The sequence below is a fragment of the Ursus americanus genome, chromosome 23 (genome assembly GCF_024610735.1).
Source record: "Ursus americanus isolate L20-20 chromosome 23, mUrsAme1.1.p, whole genome shotgun sequence".
NCBI lineage: Eukaryota > Metazoa > Chordata > Mammalia > Carnivora > Ursidae > Ursus > Ursus americanus.
In genome coordinates, this window is record NC_142149.1 from 4,389,083 (window position 1) to 4,412,109 (window position 23,027).

Genomic DNA, 23,027 nt, shown 5'->3' on the forward strand with positions numbered 1-23,027 from the left:
CAAAGAACGCACTTGACAACCTTCGGGTGAGAAACCTCTGTTTGGAAGAGCGCGCTACAGATCGAATCGGAGTCAACGGCGGGGAAGCAGCACTTGCAGCAGCCACAGCAAAGGTGCACAGGGGACTCTTAAGAAGAAAATGTCACCACAAGGACGAAGAGCCCAACCCGGGCAAAGCAGGGCAGGAAGGAGCCGCTCACGGAGAACCCAGAGCCCCTGCCTGTGAACTTGGGAGAAGACACTCCCCTTCACACCCAGAAAGGCAGCAGAAATAAAGCCCCAGTCCCACAGCTTTCCAGCCCCACAGCCCGGGGCCAGGGGCCAGGACCGCTGTGCTGCAGGCCGGTCTGGCAACACGGAGCGGCATGTTAAATGCACTCGTCCCGTGGTGCAGAAATTCCCTCCTGGAGTCGGGCAGTCCCATGCACACGAATACAAATGTGAGCGTGCTCGTGGAAGCCTCGCGCATCCCAGTGAAAAGCGGGGCGCGGACGGTCGGACCAGAGGGGCCACTGGGCGCGAAGACAGCACCAGGATAATGGAGAACTAAAAAGCCAGTTGCAGGCGTCTGATTTCACTTAGTATTTACACACAGACTTCTCTCCACGGGCACCGAAGGACGGTCCACACGCGCAAATCCCAGAAGGACACACAACGCACCCCGCTGTTAACACGGGCTGCCCCGGGGAAGGGGGGTCCGAAAAGACAGAGTTCCTTTCCAAGGTTCCTGTGATCATTATTTCTTCTCTTCGAACACTGGCCACGCACTGCTCTCTAGGGAAGGAGACGAGAGGAGGTACCTGGGGGCCCAGAGCGGACAAGCCTGCAGAAGGAGGGGCACTGTGCGAGGGGCACCCGTGCCCATCCATGGGGTAAGGGCTGCCTTTGGTTTTCGCTCACATGCTTGTTCCACTGAAGCCTTCCGGGGCCAGGCCCGCACTGGCCAGCTTCGCCCGATACCACTTTTATTCTAAAGACACGGCGCGGGAGGAATCGTGCCCACCGTGCCAATGAGAAAACGGCCGCCAAGGCAGAAGTGACCGGGTGTGCACGGGGCAGGCACAGGGGCCCGGGCGGCCAGCGAATGAAGCCCATCCCCGTCAGCCGTGCCCCCACACATGAGTGGGCAAGGCCTCCCAGGGGACTCCCGCCTCTTAACATTCTATGCTTCGACATCGAAACCTCTGAGGGTCATTCTGGAAGGAGGGAGATGGCAGCGGAGGGAACAGGGAGGGGAGATCAAGCATGGGAGCTCCGTGCGCCCCTCTTTAAAAAAGCACGTCCCCTTTCATCCCTGTCCCACTGCTTAGGGAACTGGAAGCTCAGTCCTGGGCACAAGCTGCCTCTGCCCATCGGCTACACCCCAGAGCTCCAGGTACCCCTGGAATTCCAGGGAGGGGACCTGTGACGCCCACAGAAAGCCCCAGGTCAGGGAAAGCTGACCTAGAGAAGACACAGGGAGAGCAAGTCACACCCTGCCCAGCGAAGAGCCTCCGGGCCTGATCCCCCACACACGGCTCTCGGGCAGGCCACCACAGGTCCACGTTTGGCCACACCAGGCCAGTGTGAACCAAGTGGCATCCTCCAAGCCAACCGTCAGAACCCGGAGTCTGGCCGGGACTGCCCACCCTTCAGGGCACCAGGTGGGGGTCCGCGTGCACTCCTCCAACACTGAATGCGTCCTCTGTCCGTGCCGCACAGAGCGTGGCTGTCTGGCACGGGCACATCCCCCAGACAGCAGCCCTATTGTGCGGACCCTGGCTCCCAGCAGCTGTCCTGGGCCCGGGAGGCTGTGGATACAGACACAGCTCCTCTTCGGGCAGCTGCTCCAGCTTCCTGGAACGAGCACCCAGGAGGCCTCACTCAGCGCCATGTGTCTGGGAGCCCGGGTTCCATCCTGGGGCCAGGCTGGGTGGTCAGGGCCACAGCCCCCAAAGCAGGGAAGTGCTGAGACCCGCCTGCAGCGCCCGCCGCCCTGCCCTGCCCTCCCCGCAGCTGTGCCTGGCTCTATGTAAGGCATTCGGCAGCTGCTGGGCCACATTCCCTGCACTGGCTCTCGGTCCTCCTCACCCCTGGGCTGGGCCTGGCAGACAGCCGGGCGGGCTGGCCAGGGGAGGCGGGTCCATTTACCGGGCCCCGGAGCCAAGTTCTGTCCTTGCTGCCCCCTACTCTGCCTCACCTCGAAGGACAGACCCCTGGTCCTGGCCACTGTCCTCCTGCACCCCCATGCACGGGCACGCAGAGGGGAAGCGTGCTCGTTTTCACCAGAGGGAACGAGAAAGAGACCCAATCCCAAAAAGTAAGTGGGTGTCTGGACGCTGTCTAGGGCTGGGTCAGGAACAGGGGAGGAGCTCGGAGCAGAGAGGTCTTCCAGGTAAGACAGCTGGGTGGGAACACCCCCGCTGGAGGAATGGCCTTGTCCTGCCCCAAGACAAACAGTAAGGCACCTGCCTGGCTCAGTCCGTTAAACAGCTGACTCTTGATTTCAGCTCAGGTCGTGATCTCAGGGTCCTAGGATTGAGCCCCACATTGGGCTCCCTGCTCAGCGGGGAGTCTGCTTCTCCCTCTCCCTCTGTCCCCCACCCCCTGCGTGCACACACGCACGCGCGCGCTCTAATATATAAATAAACCTTGAAAACAAAATAAACCAAACAGCCCCACACAGAATGAAATTCTGCAGGCCAAGGGCACAAGGCACGGTGAGGTGCAAGACCGCTGCTCTGCTCGCTTTTTCACACACAAATGACTCCCTCCACGTTACCATGCTCCTGCCGTCTGCCAGGTGTCAGATGAAACGTCACCAGGGAGTTCACGGCCCAGTGTCAGGCCCAGGGTGGACCCTAGTTAGTGGGGTGTCCTGTAAACAGGGCAGGGGTGGGGAGCCTAGGGAGGCTTTGCAGAACCTGGGCCTTCCCTCCCTAATTGCACGGGGGTCACCCTCTCCCCTACCTTCCCACTCCGGGCCGGGCACATTCCTACCCGTCACTGGCTGACCCCCCTCCCCCTTCACACTCAGTACACACCTGTCTTTCCCTGAAGCGTCCTCTGCCCAGCCTCCTCCAACCCCAGGTCCCTGCTGGGGCCCCCAGGAGCCCCGTGCTTCTAGCCCCCACGGTCCCCTGCAGAGCTGAGACCTTCTCCATTCGGTCCCAGCCCCAAACGCAGGCTTGGTGCAGCAGGGACCCGGGTCCCCCCGGAAGGCAGGCAGGCACCCCCGGTGCGCAAAGACACCATGCCCACCGCCAGAAGCTTGGGAACCTGATGGCCACCTGCCTCAATGCTCCCCCCATAGCCAAGAACATTTCTAGATGTTTTTAGTCAGAGGGAAACTCTACTGAGACAGTTAGTGAGTCTGCCCCACCCCAATTTCGCACCCCCCACCACCAGCCACGCCTGGTACGCGGTGGAACAGGGTTCCGACCCCACCGCCTCAGGACAGGCGCCCCAACCACTCCCTCACGGGACAGAGGAAGAAACTGAGGCTGGGGGCGGGCAAAGTGATGGCTCAGAACCAGCGGGCCTGAGGGGCGGAACCAGGACTCGGGCAAGAACTCAGCGGGATCCTGTCCAGGGCGCTTCCATCCCCACCCTCCCCCAGGGCTCCCAATTAGCATCCGGAGACAGCAACGCAGCAGCCCGGGGACTGAGCAGCCTGCGCCCGCCTTATAAGGCAGCCTCAGGGAAACTTGGCCGGTGTCGGCCCTGGAGCCAGAGGAGGCTGTTTCCCAGGGGGGCAGAGCCAGGAGCTCACCGCACAGACACGGTTCTGGGTCCCGCGGACCAGCCCCACCCAAAGCCACCCCTGCAGCGGCAGGGGAAAAGCAGGGACCTGGTAAGGGGACAGGGCCGTACTCACCCAGAGCCTGAGAGAAGCAGGGGTGACTGAAGGGTGACAAGGAGGGTCGGGGCCAGGGCCTGGGGCCAGCAGCCTCAGAAACACAGAGCCCAACACCCCAGAATGGAACAGGCTAGACCCGTGGGTTCTTGGGTGACCAGGAAAGTGTCTGCTTGGTCCCTGCAAGGTCCCCTGGGGTCCCCGGGGTCCCTGTGTCTGCCCGCAGGGGCCATCTCACGCCTCCGACGTTGTTTTATTGAGCACTTACTACGCCTGTGTCATTCAGCCAGTAAGAAAACCAAACCAAACCAACCTTGAAATAAACAGACAACAGCGTTACCCTCAAAATAACCCAGAACCTAGTCAGGGGCATGGAGGAAATTCTGAAAAATACAGAGCAAATGCTGGGAGTGGATATCACTGGATTACAGGTGAACTTTTAGATTTGAACTTCTAGATTTTCTGAATTTGAAAGAAAAGGTACATTGAGAAGCTCTTTTTACATTAGAAGCCTAGCAGAGAAAAAATTTTCGTGCAACACAAATAACATTCCAAGCCAATCACAAGGCATCACACACCAGAAAAAATGCAAAAAGGCACAGGAGTCAAAGGAAGCGAGGCTACTTCTGGTTAGTGGGAGGGCTTCATGGAAGAGGCGCCATTTGAGCTGGGCTTTGAAGGATGCATAGGAGTTCAAAAAGCAGCAATCTGGAGAGGAAGAAGGTCAGGGGCCAGGGGTCAGGAGGTCAGGACAGGAGGCGAGGAAAGGTGGCCTGTGGAGGCCATGATAGGACCAGAGCAGGAGGAGCCCGGGGAGCAGGAAAGTCTGAGCTGGACATGACAGTGAACCGGCTGAGGAGGGCCCCACGGACAGCGGGCTGGGGAAGGCTTGGGGCTGGTGGGGATTCCATCAGTGCTGTGCTGTAGGGGGCTCCATGTGGGAGCAACTCAGCTGTGGCCCCCGGAGACCATGTCCTGCACCTGAAGCCACAGTCCAGAAGGCAGAGGGACGGGACTCCCTCCCTCCCTGATCCTTCGCCCCTGTGGTGCCAGCTGGCCCCAGGTGCCAGGGATGGCGTGCCCACAGGGGGCAGTCAGAGCAGGGCCCGCAGGGTGGGGGGCTTCTAGGAGGGGGCGGAAGGGGATGGGAGTGCCAGTCCTGTGGGAAGGAAGGATGGGAAGCCAGGTTGAGGGACAACGGGATCTGTGTCTGGATGGAGGGGGAGGGGCAGAGGAGTGGGAGGAGCCTCGGAGCAGGCGACCCCCAGAAGCTACTGCAATGGATTCCAGGACCACACCTCCACTGGGAAGGCCCTGCCCACCACTGGGCTTGCCTAGGACTTTAAGACTGGACATCCAAGGCCTAGCCGGTCAGGGCCAAGTTCTCCAGCCCAGAGTGGGCCCTGCTTCCTCCTCCTCACCCAACCTCTCACCCTGCATTACTCCCGGGCCCAAGGACCAGGGTCACCCACAGTGACTTCTGTAGTGCTGCCTGATGGGAACAGACTCCTCCCCAACTGAGCCATCTGAGCCCCTACTTCCTCCAGCCCCCACCCCCTCAGCATGCATCCCCTTTACAGCCGTCTAACTGGATCTGGCCAGCCTGAAGGTTCTCAACCTGTGAGCACTGGTCTCAGCCAGCCCCCTCCCCACCCAGCCGAGGAGACGCAGGGGGTCAGGACACATGCATGTCCACACGTGTGTGGCACACACCCCACCCCCAGCTTATGCTCCAGGGCAGGGGAACAGACCCTATCTGCTGGACCCACTGGCCGCTCTCTGAGGGCCACTGGGGTCTGTGCGCTGACCGCAGAGCTCTGGCGCTGGGCCTGGACATTTAAACTCTCTTCCACGGAGGAAGTCTGCAGTTCCCTCTGAGCTCCAGGGTCCCGGGCACCTCGGGATGGCTGCCTCGGCAACCCTCCTTGGCCTGGTTAAATCCAACTTTCTCCAAGGCTGGCTCAAAAGGCTTGGGCTCTGGGAAGACCCGCACAGCCCCCTCGAAGGCTCCTGGCGGCTCCTTACTGACTGTCCTGCTCCCGACGCAGAGCCAGCCTGACCGGCCCCAGCGGCCCCGGCTCCCAGCACAGCCTCTGGGCGACATGGGGCCCAAGCACCGTCCGCGCTGGAGGAAGACATTCTTGCACCCCTGAGGCTGTGCCCTGCCTGCCCCGATGACCCGGCGCAGTACCACCCTGGGCACACCACCCCCTGCCCAGCCCCCAGAGCCAGGACCACCTCCTCACACGTGCAGCACCAGCTGCCATCAAGACCTGGACGTGGACGGGCCTGGCGATGAGCACATCCCCAACCGCATCCTGCTTGACTCAGCTAGGCGTGAACACCTCACCCACGGGAGGGGGCTGGATCTGGACCAGGCCCTGGACCAACAGAAGACCACTCCCCACACACCAGGCACGCCTTCGTGCCAACGCCGCAGTTCTGAGCGGGTGGGCACGGCTCCGCAGGGTCAGGTTTGGGAGACGGGAGAAGGGGCTGAGGCCCAGCACCGCAGCAAACGCAGAGTCTCGGCCCCATCCCCACCCCCATCCCACCTGCTCAGTCAGACGAAGGAGGCCGCTCCCACCGAAGCATGAGCAGCACTGGTCCCCCATCCAACGCCCAACCCCGTCTGACGCCAAACGCCGTCCCAGTCCCTAAGCCCTCGGACCACTGGAAAACTTGCGTTCAAACACGAAAACCAAAGAGAACTGAAAGCCGGGTGTGGAAGGGCTATCGGTGCACCCCCATTCACAGCAGCGCGATTCCCAACAGCCGAGGCGCAGGAGCCCGAGGTCCGTCCGTGGACCCTGGCGTAGGTGGGCGTGAGCCGTGTCTGTGCCGAAGGAGGAAGTCGTGGGGCGGGGGGCGAGCAAACTGGGGTCCATCTGCACAACGGGGTATTACTCAGCCGTAAAAAGTAAGGGAATGCCGACACGCGCTACACCCCCGGTGGACTGATGGACCGTGAGGACGCGGCGCTCGGCGAAGTCGGCCAGACACAGAAGGACGAACTCTGTCAGATCCCACTTCTGGGAGGTTCACAGGGACAGAGGGTAGGTGGGGGGCGCCAGGGGCTGGCAGAGGGGGACGGGGAGTTAGTGCTTGGTGGGGACAGAGTTTCGGTCTGGGAATGTTCTGGACACAGAGGGTGGAGCTGGCTGCACAACGGTGCGAGTGTGTTCATGACGGTTCAAGTGCTTGATTCACGGTACGTGTATTTCACCAAAATTAAAAATAATAATTTAAAAGGTAAATCAAAACCTAGAATGTTTTGTTTCTATGACCCAAAGAATACTTACTGAACGTTTACTGCATCCAAGTCCCACACTTGGAAAGGGTTTACAGCCCTGCCGGCCCCTGAGCCCCGATGTTCCCAAGCAGGCCCCAGGTGAGCTCCCCACGGGAGCACAACTCCGGGTCTGGGCCCTCGGGGCACAGCACCCAAGCCCCTGGCTTCCCTCCCTCACCAGAAGAGCACCTCAAACAGAGCTGTGTGCTGGTATCGCGGGACTCCCCAGCCCATGGACCCCTTCCTAGCGGCCCTGAGAAGGGGGGCACACAGAGAGTAGACATTCTTGTTTCCCTTGCCTCCGGCCACGACCCTCCCTCCCTGAGGAAGAGCTGCAGGAAGACCCTCCAAGACAAAACCTCAGGAGGCACGAACCCCCTCCTCCCACCCGAGGCCTCTGCCTCCACTGGGTGCTTACAGGGCAGCCCGCAATCCCTCTTGAGCAGCAGCCTGCCTCCCCGTGGCCCAGTGACCAGCGGCACATGGGAGCCCGTCCCAGGGTCCCAAACCCATCCTACCCCCATGTCCCAACACGAGCCTGCCGCCTCCTCATTTCCGAGACTTCCAGACCCCCTCTGACAGCAGAAGCTCTATGCCACGGCGTATTCTGACCAGTAAAGGGGGCCCCTCGAATCCCAAAGATTCCGTCCAAAGCCCAACGCAAGCCAAACTTGCTGCTGCATCCTGGTCCACCCCGCATGGACAGAGAGGGCCGCCAGTCCCCCCCACCAGGCTTGGGAACCCTGCCCCGGTGTATTCTTGGCCTCCCCGGAATCATGTCTCCACCCACCTGCTACCCACCCCTCCCCCCCATATTCAGACTCCAGGGCAAAGCCAGCTCCCTATCCCCGAGCACCGAAGCACAGAAGGCACGCTTTTGCTACTCACTCTCTTGGCTCTTGGGTGGGGCCTCGACCACGGGGGGCTGGGGCTTGGGCTCCAGCCTGCTCTGCAGCTGAGACATCAGGGCGTGTTCTGAATTCTCCAGGGTCTGGGGTGGGATGGGGGAGGCGGGCACCTCAGCTGGCTTGGGCACCTGGATCTCGACCCTCTTGGGGGCTACGTCCGCAGTGGGGGCTGCGGGCACCTCGGGGATCTTGGAGGCAGGGGTCTCCATCCTCCGGTGGGCTGACTCCTGGGGCTTGACTATGGTGATCTCCGTCCTCCGAGGGGCGGGCTCCGGCGTCTTGTGGCCCAGCGCCTCGGCTCGCTTGAGCCCAAAGCGAGATGGCCCGGGGGCGCTCACGTTCTCCACCTGCTTGGACGAGATGTCGATGGAGATCTCCGTGCGCCGGGACACAGGCTCGGCCTTGGGCCCCGAGAGCTCGACCCTCCGCAGCGCAGCCTTGGGGGATCGCTGGCTCAGGGAGTCTACATGGCGGGCTGCGGGCTCGGAGTTCTTCACACCCAGGTCCTGGAACTTCTGGGTGGAGCTGGCCACAGTGGCCCGGAGCACGGGGGTCTGGACCCTCCGGTGTGGGGTAGAGTTGGGCGTCTCGGCCTCCTCGACCTCAAAAGATCTTTTCAAGGCTGGAAAACACAGAGAGGGGGATGTGAGGAGTGGACAGTTGGGGAACGCACTGCCGCGAGGGGCCCGGGAGACTCCTGCACCCTCCACCTCTTGGGAAGAAAGGGGACAGCCCCACTCTCCTAGGGGACTCCAGCACCAGCAACTGTGCACACTGGGAGAGAGCGCGAGAAGGCTGGAGCCTGGAGGACACCAGCCTCTCTGTCCCCCATAGCCACGGCGTGGACGTGCCAGCCACGTTTTCTATAAAGATTTTCTGGCTCAAGGGGAGCTCTGATTTCTTCCTTGTTGGCCTTCCTTTATCCCTCCTCACCCCCACCCAGCGCAGACACCACCAGACACAAACACACCAGCCACAGCAGCAGCGGGGGAGGGGGGGTCCTGAGTCACACCAGCCACAGCCATAGCCTGGCAGAATCACGACAGCAATGACACCATCATGACAATGGCACCAACAGCCGGCACTGAACTTCTTTTTTTTTTTTTTTAAAGATTTTTACTTATTTATGCGACAGAGAGACAGCCAGCGAGAGAGGGAACACAGCAGGAGAGTGAGAGAGGAAGAAGCAGGTTCCCAGCGGAGGAGCCCGATGTGGGACTCGATCCCGGAACGCCAGGATCACGCCCTGAGCCGAAGGCAAACGCTTAACGACTGCGCTACCCAGGCGCCCCCGGCACTGAACTTCTAACACAGGTGCTGGGTTTACCGTGTACGCTTACTCCCCACGCGACCCTTTGCTGTAAATACTGTTAACCCCTGGTACGGATGGGGAAACTGAGGCCCTTGTACTTAAGCAACGTGCCCGATGCGTGGAGACGGAGTGGTGGGGCCAGAAGATGCCTCCGTCCAGCTGCAAGACCCAAGGTTCTAACTGCTTGGCTGTCCTGTTGTAGGCGGCATAATGGAGCCCTGGCGTGGTCCGCAACGCCCAACTCCCTCGGTCCTCACCCTCGGCTGCCTCTGCCTGCGTGCTGTGCTAGCTGCCCCAGCCAGACCGGGGCCCCCATGGGCCGCTGGCCATCTGACTCCCACCCCACAGCCCAGTGCTTCCACCCGGCTGCCCGCTACCTCCGTAGCCAGGGGACAGCGCCTGGGAAGTGGCCCGCCATCCCCTCGGTCCCTGCAGCCACGCTCCTAACAAGAACCAGCCGCTCCCGTTATAAAGACCAGAGCAGGAACGGCCCAGCGACAGGAACACGCACCAGCTCCTTCCCGGCCGGGCCCCAAGCAGGCTCCCAGCAGCCCGGAGTGTCTCTCCCACCCCTCGCCTCACCTCACCGACCCACCCCCTCTCCCCCCGAGCCCAGGATTTCCCATGACCCCACCAGGGCCTCCCTGGGCCCCCAGCTGGCCTGGGAACCAACAACAGCCACCTGGGGCCATTCTCAGTGCCACCCCCAACCCTGAGTCTTCCCTCCTCCAAACTCCAGCTCAGTCTTGTCTCTTCCCAGTGGACAGGACTTCCTCCAGGAGCCCAGGGCCTGGCGGGCGGCTGAGCGGGTGGGTGGCCGGGGAAGCACATGCTCGTAAGCACCGGGAGAGCGAGGAAGCGAAGGAGGCCCTCGTCCCCGACGTCTGGCTGCCTGATCTACCTGTTCCCCAAACGCGGCACCCCAGCGGCACCCCTCCCAGCCCTGCACGCCTCCTTCTCAGGGCACAAAGGGCACAAAATCCTGAGCTGCAAAGCTCAGCCATCCCAGAGGCCCCACAGGGACAGAAGTGTCCCCGGTCAGAGGGACCCAGCGTGTCACTGAGCCCCTGTCTGAGGTGTGCTGCTGGCCAGAGGTTCGGACTCGGCAGGAGAATCCGGAAACCTGCATTTTTTTTATGTGCCATCTCCTGATCTGTATATGCTGGCAGAGAAAACATCCCCTCTTAAAACACGCAGCAGTCACACGGAATCCCATCCACAGGCTGCAACTGGCCTGGGGCCCCGCATGTGACCTCCGGTTGATAACGTGGCCAGGGGCGGTGGGGTCCTGGGCCGAGTGGCAGGGATGTGCCCAAGCAGGGATGCCGGCACCTCTCCCCTGGGGGCTAGGCCCTAAGAGAACCACAGAGGGCAAACTGCTCGTTCCAAAGAAGGCTGAGGTGACAAAGGACAGGACCAGGGTGTGTTAAACTGGCCAGAAAGTCCAGAGCTGAACACCTGGAACCGTGACCTCATGGGGTGCCCCGGGGCCTCGAGGCATCTGGTCTACCCCCAGCCTCAAGAGCACCGTCCAAACTGGCCCCGAATGGTGGCCCCTGTCTGTCTGCGAGTCCCTGGGGTTCATCCGGGGCCGAGCTAGAGAACAGAGTCAGGGGGGTGGGCCTTTGCCCAGGTGTGCCCCAGAACGAGACGACCGCCTCTCCGGGAGTACCCATGAGGTCTGTGACCCCATTTGGAGGGGCCCTCAACCAGCAACTCACGCACCGAAGCAAAGCCCCCCCAACTCAGGCACGGACGCTCGCCGGGTGGGGATGCATTCGAACCCAACACACAGATCACCGCTGAGCCGAGTCGGCAACCCTCCTCCCTGGGCAGGTCACCACCACGGCCATCTCCACAGACGCACGCACCGTCCCCACCCGCCGCCCTCTCCTCTCACTGCTCTGTGCCCCATTGCGGCACTCGTCACCCCTGGCCCTACGTGACCTGTGTGCTCATCGTCCCCCTACACCATCGACCGAGGCTCCCCCTCCAGCTTCAGGCTCGGTCCCACCCCATCCATCCGGGTGAGTCCTAGGCTCCCAGAGAACAGGAGCTGCGCCCGACCACAGGGTGGTGACTGTTGACAAGCGTCTGGGTTGTTCTTGAGGATTTATGCCATCCCCCCGAAACGAGCACACCAGCACTGCCGCCTCCCCTGATTTCAGGTCCCCCCAAAGCCAGGCTTGCTGTCGCCTCCTGCCCCGGCCCAACGCGGTTCACACCCCTCCCTCCCATGTCATCCAGGCCATGTCATGACGATGGTGACTGGCTTTGGGGGGGGGTGTTTGGGGTCCCCGGAAACATCCTCACCCTCGTACCTCCACGAGCCACCTCTCCATCCCTTCACGGGCCTCACATGCTGCTTCTACGTGACCTGAAGATGGGAGCAGGTCGCAGGTTTGTATCTGCGGGCACAGAGCCCCGGGGGGCCCCAGAGCAGGGGCTGGAAGCAGAGGCACTGGGTCTTCACCACCTGTTCAGCCTGAGAAGCTCCACTTCCCTCTACAGTTCTGTAGTGGGATGACTCGTGCCCCCCAAAAGCTGTGTCCCAGTCCTGACCCCCAGAACCAGTGAAGGTGACCTTACTTGGGAAGATAAGGTAAGGATTCCGGATGACGCCATCCTGAACTTAGAAGGGGCTCTAAGTCCTCTAAGCGTTCTTACACAGGAGAGAAGAGGGGGATCTGAGGCCCAGACTCGGAGAGGCCGTGCGAGACCAGAGACCACAGGGATGCAGCCCCAAGCCAAGGGAGCCCGGGGCCACCAGAAGCTGGGAGAAGCAGGAAGCATTCTTCCCTCCTACTTTTGGAAAGAGGATGACCCTGGTGACACCTCGACTTTGCACTTCAGGCCTCCAGAACCGTGAGAATACACTTCCGGGGCTTGAGTCCCCCAGCCTGTGGTAATTTCTTACAGCCCCAAGAAGTTACCACAGGGCCCGCTGGAGGGTAAGACGTCAGCACAGCAGGCCTGTCTGGGCTCTCCCCGTGGTGCTGCCACCCTGCCCTGCCCTGCACCCCAGGGACCCAGGAGGAAAAGCCACCTCCTTTTCCCTCTCCTGGAATCCCACAAAACCCTAGATGGTAGAAGTAGTCGTTGGGAATGACACCGCTCTTGATTCACACCGGGAAATCTGGTGACGAAACAAGGTCATTTTTTAAGGCAAGCTTCGCAAGGGACGGCCTGTACCACGGAGGATGTGGTGACACGAGCAGCACCCAGCTGGGAGAAATTAGCAGATTGTCCTGAAGCTTCCCCCTTAGAGTCCTAAAAACACACCCTGGGTCCCAGGCACAGACACAGCCCCCGTCCTTGGGAGCCCCCTCCACCAGCTTCGAGGGGGGATGGACGTGACCTCCCCTGCGGCAGGGACCCCTCCCCTTCCCTGCAAGCCTAGAAGGCAGGCAACGGATGTGCACAAGCGGCCACAGAAGCCAGCAAGAGTGCTCACGAGCCGGTCACTCTGCACGTCTGAGACCCTGTGTGACCGCATGTCAGATCTGATGTCTGGGCAGAAAAGCGACCTGCCACTGGACCCTTGGGGAGCCCTGGGGAGCAGCACAGGGCTGCCTCCTCTTCTGTCCACAAGATGTCATTGCGGTCAGAGGGCACGAAAGACAGCCCCAGCTGGACAGGACAAACCAACGGCCGCGGAGCCTCCGACGAGTACGGGGCCATCGTCTGGGAGGGAGAGATCCTGCCATCCATCCCCATGGGACAGGAGGTGCCCCCGCTCTGCTTACAAGGTTCCCAAAACAAGACTGCCCCCTTTCTCCCTCCTCTGCATTCAAGTCCCCCCAAAGCCAGGCTCAACCCTCACCTGCTCCCAGAGACCCTCCAGAGCCCCGCCCTCCCTAACGGGCACCGGCAGCCTGGAGACGGTAGTCCTTGCACCTGGGCCTGCTGCTGGGAATTTACCCTCGGGAAATAATCCGAAGCAGAGAATTTATGTATGGGGACGTTTGCATCAGCATTAAAACAGCAAATGCTGGAAACGATCCGGGTTTACATAGATTTTCCAAACCCATATGCCGAAGTCCTGCGCAGTCATCAAAATCACGGTTTTGAAGATGAGAAATGTTGAGAATATTGAGTAAAAATAGCAGGATACAAGATGTGTGCAAAGATCTGACTAAATCTCACATGCACATGTGCGGAGCACACGCACGCTCGCGGAGGACGTGGCTTCTGGATGGAGTTCAGGTGGGTGCTTTTCTCCATTACACTCTCCGGCCTTTTCCCAGCACGCCTGCACCAAGTGTGGGCCGCTTACCACTTTCAGGGAATAAAACCATCAACGCTGTTTTTAAAAACAGCCCTTGCTGCGAACAGGGGAGGCTGTGGATAATCACACGCGGGCCCAGCCCCACTTCTGCCCCAAGCCCGGCCCTCTCCAGCCCACTAACCACCTCCAGGCCCGGCCGGTGCACAGGCCAGGGCGCCTCTCCAGATGCTCGTCCATCCGTGCCCGTGGGGGTCGAAGCAGGAGCAGCCCGGATCTGGGCCTGTTTAAGAAGGAATGCGTGGTGCACAAGGGGCCATTGTGAAGGTCCCTGCTCCGACCACAGGCTGCAGCGAGCCTCTCCCGCTTCCTGGAGCACAGAGCAGCCGGTCTGGGGAAGGGGGCACGGGGGGCAGCCACAAAGCCCTGCTCCAGGGGCGGAGGTGGGGGGGGCGAATGTCATGCAAAGAATGTTAGAGACCAAGGTCAAAACAAACCCAAGCACAACTCCTGGGAGACGGGAGCAGCGGGGACGCTGCCGATCGTGGGGCCCCGTTCTGGGCTCAGGCCCCAGGAGCGCCGACCCCGGCCAAACAGAGCCTCTTCCAGGTACCAGGGGAGCAGGTGGTCCCTTAATAACAGCGTGGCCACCCAGAAGCCAGGGTCGCAGCCCAGGGAACCAGGCAGGGAGTACTGCCCTCCTCCCCATCCTGAGCCTGCAGGGCAAGGCCGCAGGGAGGCGCCTGCCCGGCCGTCAGAGCGCTCAGGGCCAGCCTGTGCTCAGGGCCAGCCGTGAGGCCCTGGGTCTCCTCCCGTGGGGGCCGCGCCCGGGCACAGGCCCCTGGCTCCAGGTCAAGGACTCCGGCAGGGCCTTGACAGAGCGCGGTCTCGCTGTGGCGGACTGGAGCTGGGGGCTGCGGCTGGAGCCCCGAGACGCTCCGGGTACAGCAGGGAGACGGCAGACAGGACAGCGGTCAGTCCTGGAAGCAACAACTCCTCCAAAGGAAAAGAACCTGAGGCCACGAAGGGACTCATCCCAACTAAAGAATGAATTACCTACGGAAGGAAAGAGGGCACGGCAGGCAGAGGAGGGCAGAGCAGAGGGCCGGGGCGCCCTGGAGGCGCTGACAGTCACTGGACCATGGGGGCCGACCGCGCTCTCGCAGACTGTGCTCCTCACGTCAGTGTCGTGGGGAGAAGCTCGAACAGGGAATGACTCAACCTCAGTCATCGTCACTGAGTCTCTGCTTCCTCAGCTGTCCTACCGTGGCCGACAGGATGACACAATGGTGCCCGTGACCTAATTATCACTACTGTTCACGTCTGCCCCTGTGGGTGGGTGTGCATGCAGGCATGTGTGGTCACCCCCATGCGCGGCAAGGTGGCACGGGCCTTACCGATGTCCCTCACAGCCACGGCCAGCCTCTGCCCCTCAGCCCGAGGGCCTGTCCTGGTGGCCCCCAGGTGCCAAACCCAGAAGGCAGGAAGGGGTTAACACTGCTCCCCAGGCCAGCAGCCTTTAGGCAGTAAATGGAGGGTAAAGACCCCAGATGTCCCCCCTTGGGACACGGTGCAGGGTCCCCCAATACCCCCAATGGACCCCAGCTGTCCACCCGCCTGACATGCTCAGTGCTGCACTCTCCAGGCCAAGCCCTTCCAGCCTCCTCTGCTGGGGAGTACCTGGATCACCCTCCCAAGCCCGCTAGGATCCCTGTCTCAGAAACTGCCCCCAGGGGCTCCGGGAGGGGAGATGGCTAAGGAGGCAGGTGAGGAAGGGGAGGGGGATGTGTCCTCAGGAAACAAAACAGTCCAAAAGGAAAAGCTTGAAAACAGACACTGGCTGAGTGGGGCCTGCACCGGGAGCCGAAGGCCGCAAACAGCTCGGGCACCATCAGCCAGCGGGGCCTTAGAGTTCACACAGAGAAACACGTTTAACAACAAGCAAGAGGCCACGTCCAAACAAAGGAAGAGCGGATAGAGAGCACAGCACCCATGGGTCCAAACCCTCCACCCGGCCCCTCTCCCTCTGCCTCCCCAGGGTGAGGCCTGGCCGGGCTGCAGGGCCAGATGCAGCCTGAGAGCCACGTCCCATGCCAGCCTCGCGCTGCTCCCGCCCTGGCTCGGGTCTCGGGTTCAGGGCTACGGGCTGCCCTGGGCTCGTGTGCGCATGCGGGCGGCTGAAGGCGGCCTGGGGAGCCAGGCAGCATGCACTCGGCCCCTCTCCCTGGCCCTGGGATCACCAGCAGGCCTGCATTTCAACACCAGGCCCCGTCTTACCAAGGGTCCGGCCTAGGCCCCCTGGACAAGGAGGAACCGGCTGACCCCCATGAGCCCTGGGAGGATGTGCAAGGACAGCCAACAGTATGGCTGAGAACTGTGGATTGACCAGGGGGTCTCTGCGCCCAAGGGAGGCCATGCAGCCCCAGGCAAAGCATGTGAGCTGGCCCTGCCCCCGCCTTGATTGATTTGGATGACTGTCTTTTGCTTTAGATCTGGGGGACATCCCGGGGTCCTTCCTGCTCCTCACAGCTTCCACCCACGAGGCCTGGCCCTCTACTCTGGGACGGCAATGTGAGAGAGCACAGGCTGGGTTTCCCAGACGGGGCCAAGAGCAACAAACAAGCCCCCTCCCTCCCTTCCCAGGGTTGCAGGAGGAGCTCGGCCCACCGCTCACGGGCTCCCCCCTGCCCCCGACAGCCTACGTGGCACCCTTCCCCGGCCACGACATTTCCGGGCACAAAAAGAATACAAAAGCCAGGAGCGGAGCACCAGCGACCCCCAACCCATACACACGCGCACACGCGACCCTCTCGGCTATGAGCGGGAGCCCAGTGGCAGCTAGGGTCAAAAGCCACCTTCTCTTATTCCCCAAATTTACTGCGTCAACTTCTCCCTGAAACTGGTTCTCTGGCAGCCTGGCAGGCGAGCAAGGGCACAGGTGTAACCAGCCCTCCCCACCCTCGCGACACAGTCCAGTCCCCCCAGCACGGGACCAGAGGTCCCACAGGCTTCCTGTACGACGGCTCCCAGACTCTGCTATGCAGCCCACAGAAGACACTGGTCGAACGGTGGCCCCCGACAGGATAGGTCCGAGTCCCAGTTCCCAAAACCTTTGAAAGGGACCCTGCTTGGGGAAAGGGTCTTTGCAGAAGTATTAAGGATCTCGAGAGGAGATCACCCTGGTTAAGGGTGGGCCCCACATCCAATGGCAGGTGTCCTCCTAAGATACAGAAAAGGAGAAGGCCACATGACCAGGGGCAGAGACTGGAGGAATGTCCACAAGCCAAGGACTGTCACTGAAGACTGTGGGGACAGATGCCTGGAACAGACACTCCCTCGGAGCACCCAGCAGGAACCAACCCCTGCCCACACCTTGACTTCGGGCTGTGGGCTCCAGGACGGGGACAGGCTAATGTCTAATGTTTTAAGCCATCCAGTGTGGCACTTCGTTACAGCAGCCCCAGGAAATGAACACGCCAACAGAACACAGAAGAGAGAGGGGAGGTCTGGCAGCCACCGTGGCCACCTTCTGTGGGTGCTGAAGCCACTTCCCGCCATGACTCCCCAGCTCTGAGAAGGGGAACACGGGTACCCTGCAATCGGACTGGCCTGGCAAGAAGGAGCCTCTCCCCCTTGGCCGGCATCAGGCCATGAGCTCACCCCGGCCCCCTCTTGCTGCTTGCTCTCCCTCCCCGGCCTCAGAGCCTGCCCCACGTCCACCCAGGCCAGGGCCCATGCATCCCGCCCACCTAGGATGCCCCAGCTCACACCTGTTGTCCCAGTGTCACCTGACAGGGCACCCTGTTTGCTCCCAACACTGTCTGCCTTGGGGCAGAAAGTTCTCTGGTCGGCCTCCCTTCAGAGGGTTCATTACTGGTGTTTACCCCTCCCCCACCAGAGAAGGGTCTAGGGCCTTGGAGTGACAGCTGTCTAGTCTGGGAGACCCGGCAGGCAGCCTGGGACAGCCTGGTAACGACTCCTGCTACAAGAAGTCTCTACACGGAGTAGAGACGACACACGGGCATGGGGACTCTTCTCCCAGGTGAAGGCCTCTCTGTGCTTGCTCCTGCCGTCGGCCCAGTCCCCCTGGGTCCGGTGACACAGCGTCATTCCAGGCAGGTTGAAAAGTTCCCTTAGACGCTGGACCACCCTTTTTCCTTGACTAAAGTTAAGGGAACACGTGCACACGGAGAACTGTCTTGCAGATGGAAGGGTCTTGTCCTCCCCTCTCTCAAACCAAGGAGAGAGCAGAGCGTCGGACACCACACGCTGAGCAGCCAGCAGAGACAGGGATGAGATAGGCCAAGAATGTCTTGCCCCAGGGTGGGGCTGCTGGGCGGGTAGAACTCTCCCTGGACGGGGGAGGGGGCCCAGCCTGGAGCGAGAGGAGCGGACACAGGACCTCTCCGGCTTCCTCGGGTCAAAGGTTCCCAGATAAATGGCAGTCAGGGAGGGCAAGAGGGAGCCCCTGGGAGGGCACTGACTTCAAAACCCGAAACCACAGGCCGAAGCTTCAAGGGCCTCAGAGGTCATACAGCCCAGAGCCCTTCAGCCTGCAGCCCCCTTCCCGGGCACCCCAGACACCCTGCGGGGGTCTCCAGGGGGTCCTGTCCCAGAAAGAGAACAGAGCTGCCGGTTCCAGGTTGGAGCACAGCCCGTCCCCCCCACCAGAAGGTCCCCACCACCTCCTCAGTCCTCTCCCTCCTTTCTACCCACACCCTCCAACCGCCCACCTTCCCCCAAACCCGCAGGCCCATAAGCGCTACTCCCGGCCCCCACCCCAACCTCGGAGCAAGGATAGTCCCTGTGAACAAGCCCTCCCGCACCTGCCTGGCCATGTCCCCGGGGGCTTCTCTCCCTGACCACGCTCGCGGCAGACCAGGACCTCGGCACCTAGGACGGCTGGGCTCCATGGCGCAGGCCGAGCTGCCAGGCCGCGGTCAGGGTGGGGGGCCAGCTGCTCCTGACCAGCCAGGCGGAGGAACCACCCCGCCTTCCTCACTGACTACCGGGGAGACGGTGAATGCACTTAAGGGGGGGGAGGGGAAAAAAAACAAACCAGCCTACAACCAGGGGCCCCTCGGCCCAGGTGGAGCCCTCCATTAATCACGCAGCCTGCCGAGGGACACCAGGGGGACAGATGGAGCTGCCTGTGTTGTGGCCTCGGGGCAGCAGCAAGCGGGTCCTGCCCAGCCAACGGGAGCTTCGGCCTAATTACAGGGGACGGTGACCCCAGGGAGCAGGGGTCAGGTGCCGGTCAGAGCAGCACCCAGGAGTCCAGCTGCTGCCCAGGCCTCCCGAGGAATGGTGGGGGTGGGGGGTGGGGGAGGAAGGGACTCAGTGACCACAAAGCCCTACCTGCACCGACATGGACTTGTGGGTTCAGCTTCTGCCAACCCAGAGAGGGTGGAGTGGCCTTGGTCTCTATCCTCAAGGACAGGAAGGGTCTGGCAGGGGAGGGGGACACAGAAAACTAAAAGGAGGAGGTGAGTTTGTTGTGTGGAAGAGACCACAGCTGGACGCTGAGAAGATTCTGGAAGGGGCTCCCAGGGAGCAATAGCACCTCCAACGGGGGAGGCTGCCTGGCTCTTCCAAAGAGCCCGGGGAGGGGGGCACTGAGTGAGGCAGCCTCCAGGGTCCCTCCTGGTCAGGGCCTTACCGGGCTCTCACCAGGGACGGCAAGCTCTTGGTCAACTCTACACAGGCATCTAGAGCATGAGAGACCCCTGGACAGGTCCAGCAGGTGGGCCATGGGCAGCTGCTCAGAGGACAGCAGACGGGACACACCACACTCCTGGCGCACGGACGTGGAGGCCGGGGCCCGGACAGGCCAACATCCCTCAGAGCCTGGCCTCCCGCTCCCCACCTACCCATCCCACCCCAAGCCTAGAACACTCTGCTGCCCCTCGCATGGGCCCCTCGCATGGGCCACCGGAGCAGGCTAAAGGGCGGGTTGAAGGCATGTCCGTGTCCTAGCCCCCAGAGCCCATAAATGGGATCTTGGAAATAAGGTCTTTGCAGATGTGATTAAAAATCTCAAAACACGGGGCACCTGGGTGGCACAGCGGTTAAGCGTCTGCCTTCGGCTCAGGGCGTGATCCTGGCGTTATGGGATCGAGCCCCACATCAGGCTCCTCCGCTGTGAGCCTGCTTCTTCCTCTCCCACTCCCCCTGCTTGTGTTTCCTCTCTCACTGGCTGTCTCTATCTCTGTCGAATAAATAAATAAAATCTTTAAAAAAAAAAAATCTCAAAACATGATCATTGTGGATTTAAGGTGAGAGCTCAATCGATACTGAGCGTGCTCCTAAAAGACAGGAAAGACAAGGCCATGCAGAGGAGGGGACCACATGAAGAAGAGACAAGCAGGCGACGGGTCCACAAGCCATGAATGCCAAGGACCGCAGACAACCCCAGGAGCTAGGACTGAGGCCTGGGACGTGTTCTCCCTTGGGGCCTCCAGAAGGAATCAGCCTGGCTGATGCCTGGATTTGGGACCTGGGGCCTCCTGCCCCGGGCTTCACACACCCCTAGCCTGTGGAACTTTCCTGCGGCAAACTCACACACTCCCGCTGCCTCCCAGCCTACTAAGCCTTCTCTCCCACCTATGCCCCTGACCCACCTGTGCCCTGAGTCATCCCCCCCCGACCCCTGCCAGAGCTGATCACACACACTTGTCAGGTCCCGGTCTCACTTTTCCAGTGCCCCCAGCCCCCAACCGCAGCTTCCAGGCAGTGGTGAACTTACTCTTTTCACATTTTATGTTCAGAAAGGCTCCGAGCATTCACCTGCCCTGCATGGCTTTAGGGAAGACCCCTCCTCCAGGCAGAGCAGGCAGTGCGCCCCAGCAGCTGGCACGGGACCCTGCGGGGCATCCTCCCTTTGCTGCACAATGGGCCTCTGGGACAGGCAGTGTGTGACCCTTAAGTTACCTGTCTGCTGGGCTGCAGGTGGACAATAAATGACCCCCTCCAGGGCCCACCCCAAAAAGAGACAACCCTCCGTTCTGCTTCTGGCCTGCCTGAGAAGGAAAATGGAAGCGCGGTTTATGGTGAGCTCTAAATCCGTGCCAGAGCTCCTGGCAGACCCCCCGCCACCGCCCTGCACCGCCCAGGACTGCCAACACCGCCCCAGAAGCCCTGACCCACCCACGCAGGGCCCAGGCTGCCAACTGCCAGTCCTCATTCCCGCCTCTGCAGCCTCCAGGCAGCCAGGCCCTCCCTCCCAGGCCACCAGCTGCAGGGGCCACCACCTGCCCAGGAACTGCTCAGGGTCCACCACCCAAACAGGGACCCACCCCACCCCACCTGGACACCCCCTTCAGGGGCAGGAAACAGAGCTGCCTGCAGGAATGATACTTTTCTTAACTAAAAGAAGAGAACTGTAGCTCAGCTCTCGATGTAACTGCTCCGTGTGGGATGGTCAGGGGCAGCTCTGCTGAGCCCAGGGCTGGGGAGGCTGCCTGCGCCAGACAGATGACCCCTCTGACCTCAGTGTCCTGTGACAGATAGACCAGAAAGAAGGGCAGGGCTGAAGAGCCCCTTCCAGCTCTCACACCCTCCGACCCGAAGGCCATTCTGAAGTCGGCCGGCAGCTCCAGCCACTCTTACTGCTCCCGAACTCTCAGCGACTGCGGGGTGGACAGGGAGGGCCAGCCCACCTCCACCCCGGGGCTGAGGTCGAGGACCACAGCTCTGGCCACATTCCTCTGGGGCCAAAACCACAGCTGGGAGCGGCGTGTGTGAAGGGGGCTCCTGGCCACGCGCACCTCTGGGCCAAGGGGCCTTCCCTCAGCCAGCAGCCCAACCTGGAGCTCGAGCAGCCAGCAGGAGCACCTCTCCAGCAGCGCGGGAGCACCTCTCCAGCAGCGTGGGAGCCTGGGCTGACAGAGTGATTCTTCTGTTTGACAATAAACTTGCAAAGATAACATCTATTGCTCTTTTCCTGACTCTAAAAGCAGTCTAGGTACGATGCAGAAAATGTGCTAGACACAAAGAAAATAGAAGAAAAAACATCGATAAACCCATGACCCAGAGAACCACTGTCAGTATCTTGGCCAAGGTCCTTCCAATCCTTCTGCTGCGCGTGTACATGCAGGGACGCGCTCTGAGCTGCCCTCGGGTAGCATCGCGTGGGCCAAATCTCTACTGTTCGAGCACCAGCTCTCTGAATTCCTCTGTAGGTATAAGGTCCTGGCTCCCGATCACTCTCAGCGCTGACCACTGGTCACAATCATTTCTGGAGCTTGTTAAAAAATCGATAGCTGGTCCCGGCCTCCTGGAGTTTCTGGGTCAGGACGGCTGGGTGGGCCTGGCACCCCAAGGTGCATCACAGGGGAAGGCGGGGGAGGTCCTTACAAGCCTCCTCTCCACCACCACCCCTTGCTGAGAATCCTACAAAAAGAAAATCCTAAGCACCAACCATCATGGGGGCCGCCCTGACTAGAGACCTTGGAGATAGCAGCTCAGCAGCCCAGCCCGCCCCCCACCCGACCCCAAAAGTCACCCAAGATCAGTCTAGCCTCAGCCACCACCGCTCAGCTCCCAGATTGGTCATGACGGGAGGACGCATTGGGCACTGCTAGGGGCAGAGGCACATGTGACTGGGGGGGGGGGGAGCATGTCGGTCATGAGGCCTCAAAACCTGCCCACAGCCCACACCATGTTGACCTTGGACAGAGAAGGTCCAGGCAGCCTGGGGCCCCCACAACAACACACGGTTTAACTCACCTGCTACGGGAAACACAGAGAGGAGAGAGGTGCAGTCCAGCTCGCAGGGCCCCCACCCGGGGCCCCCACCCGGGGCCCCCACCCGCCCCCGCCTCCGTGAATCTGCCCGCGCCTCCCTACAGACTGTCATCCTCCCAAGGACAAGAGCAAAGCCTGCTGATGCTTGTCCCTGCTGTAGACCGCGTGTCTGCTGTGCCTAACACCAACTTCCTGTTGAACCCCATCCCCAGTGTGATGGTACGAGGCCTTTGGAGGTGCTCAGGACATGAGCGTGGAGCCCTCGGGAACAGATCAGTGTCCCTGTAAAAGAGACCCCTCCGGCCGGTGAGGACACAGGGAAGACGGCCATCTGCAAGCAGGACCTGGCAGCAAGGTGATCCTGGATCCCCAGCCTCCAGGACAGTTGAGGGATGAATGCAGGGTTTAAGCCCCACCGTCGGGTTTTCGTGACCACGGCGCGCACAGACCACCAGCACCGCCCCTTCTGCACCAGGGCCTCGGGCATCCTACGAACCCACAAGTCCGTTGCTTTGAATTTCTAACAGCTGACGTTGCAGGGTGCTTACTCCATGCCAGGCACGGCTCTCACGCCCATTCAGTTCTCATGGCCACCCCAAGACACGGCGACTTGACGCCCTCCCCACCTCCCAGAGGGGAAGCCAAGGCCCGGAGAGGCAAGTGACTGGCCCAGCATCACAGCCTGGGCGCCGGTGAAGCCAGGTCCCAAC

General features: G+C 61.4%; 1 protein-coding gene across 5 annotated transcripts in view; it reads right to left on the reverse strand.

The window, feature by feature from the left end:
* Positions 1-23,027, reverse strand: part of SEPTIN9 (septin 9) — a 151,187-nt gene that overhangs the window by 62,531 nt on the left and 65,629 nt on the right. For all 5 annotated transcript variants that reach the window (XM_045814506.2, XM_045814508.2, XM_045814507.2 and 2 more), the window contains one exon: positions 8,016-8,657. In XM_045814506.2, the coding sequence (XP_045670462.2) occupies positions 8,016-8,657 (642 nt within the window). The remainder of the gene's footprint in view (positions 1-8,015; positions 8,658-23,027) is intronic.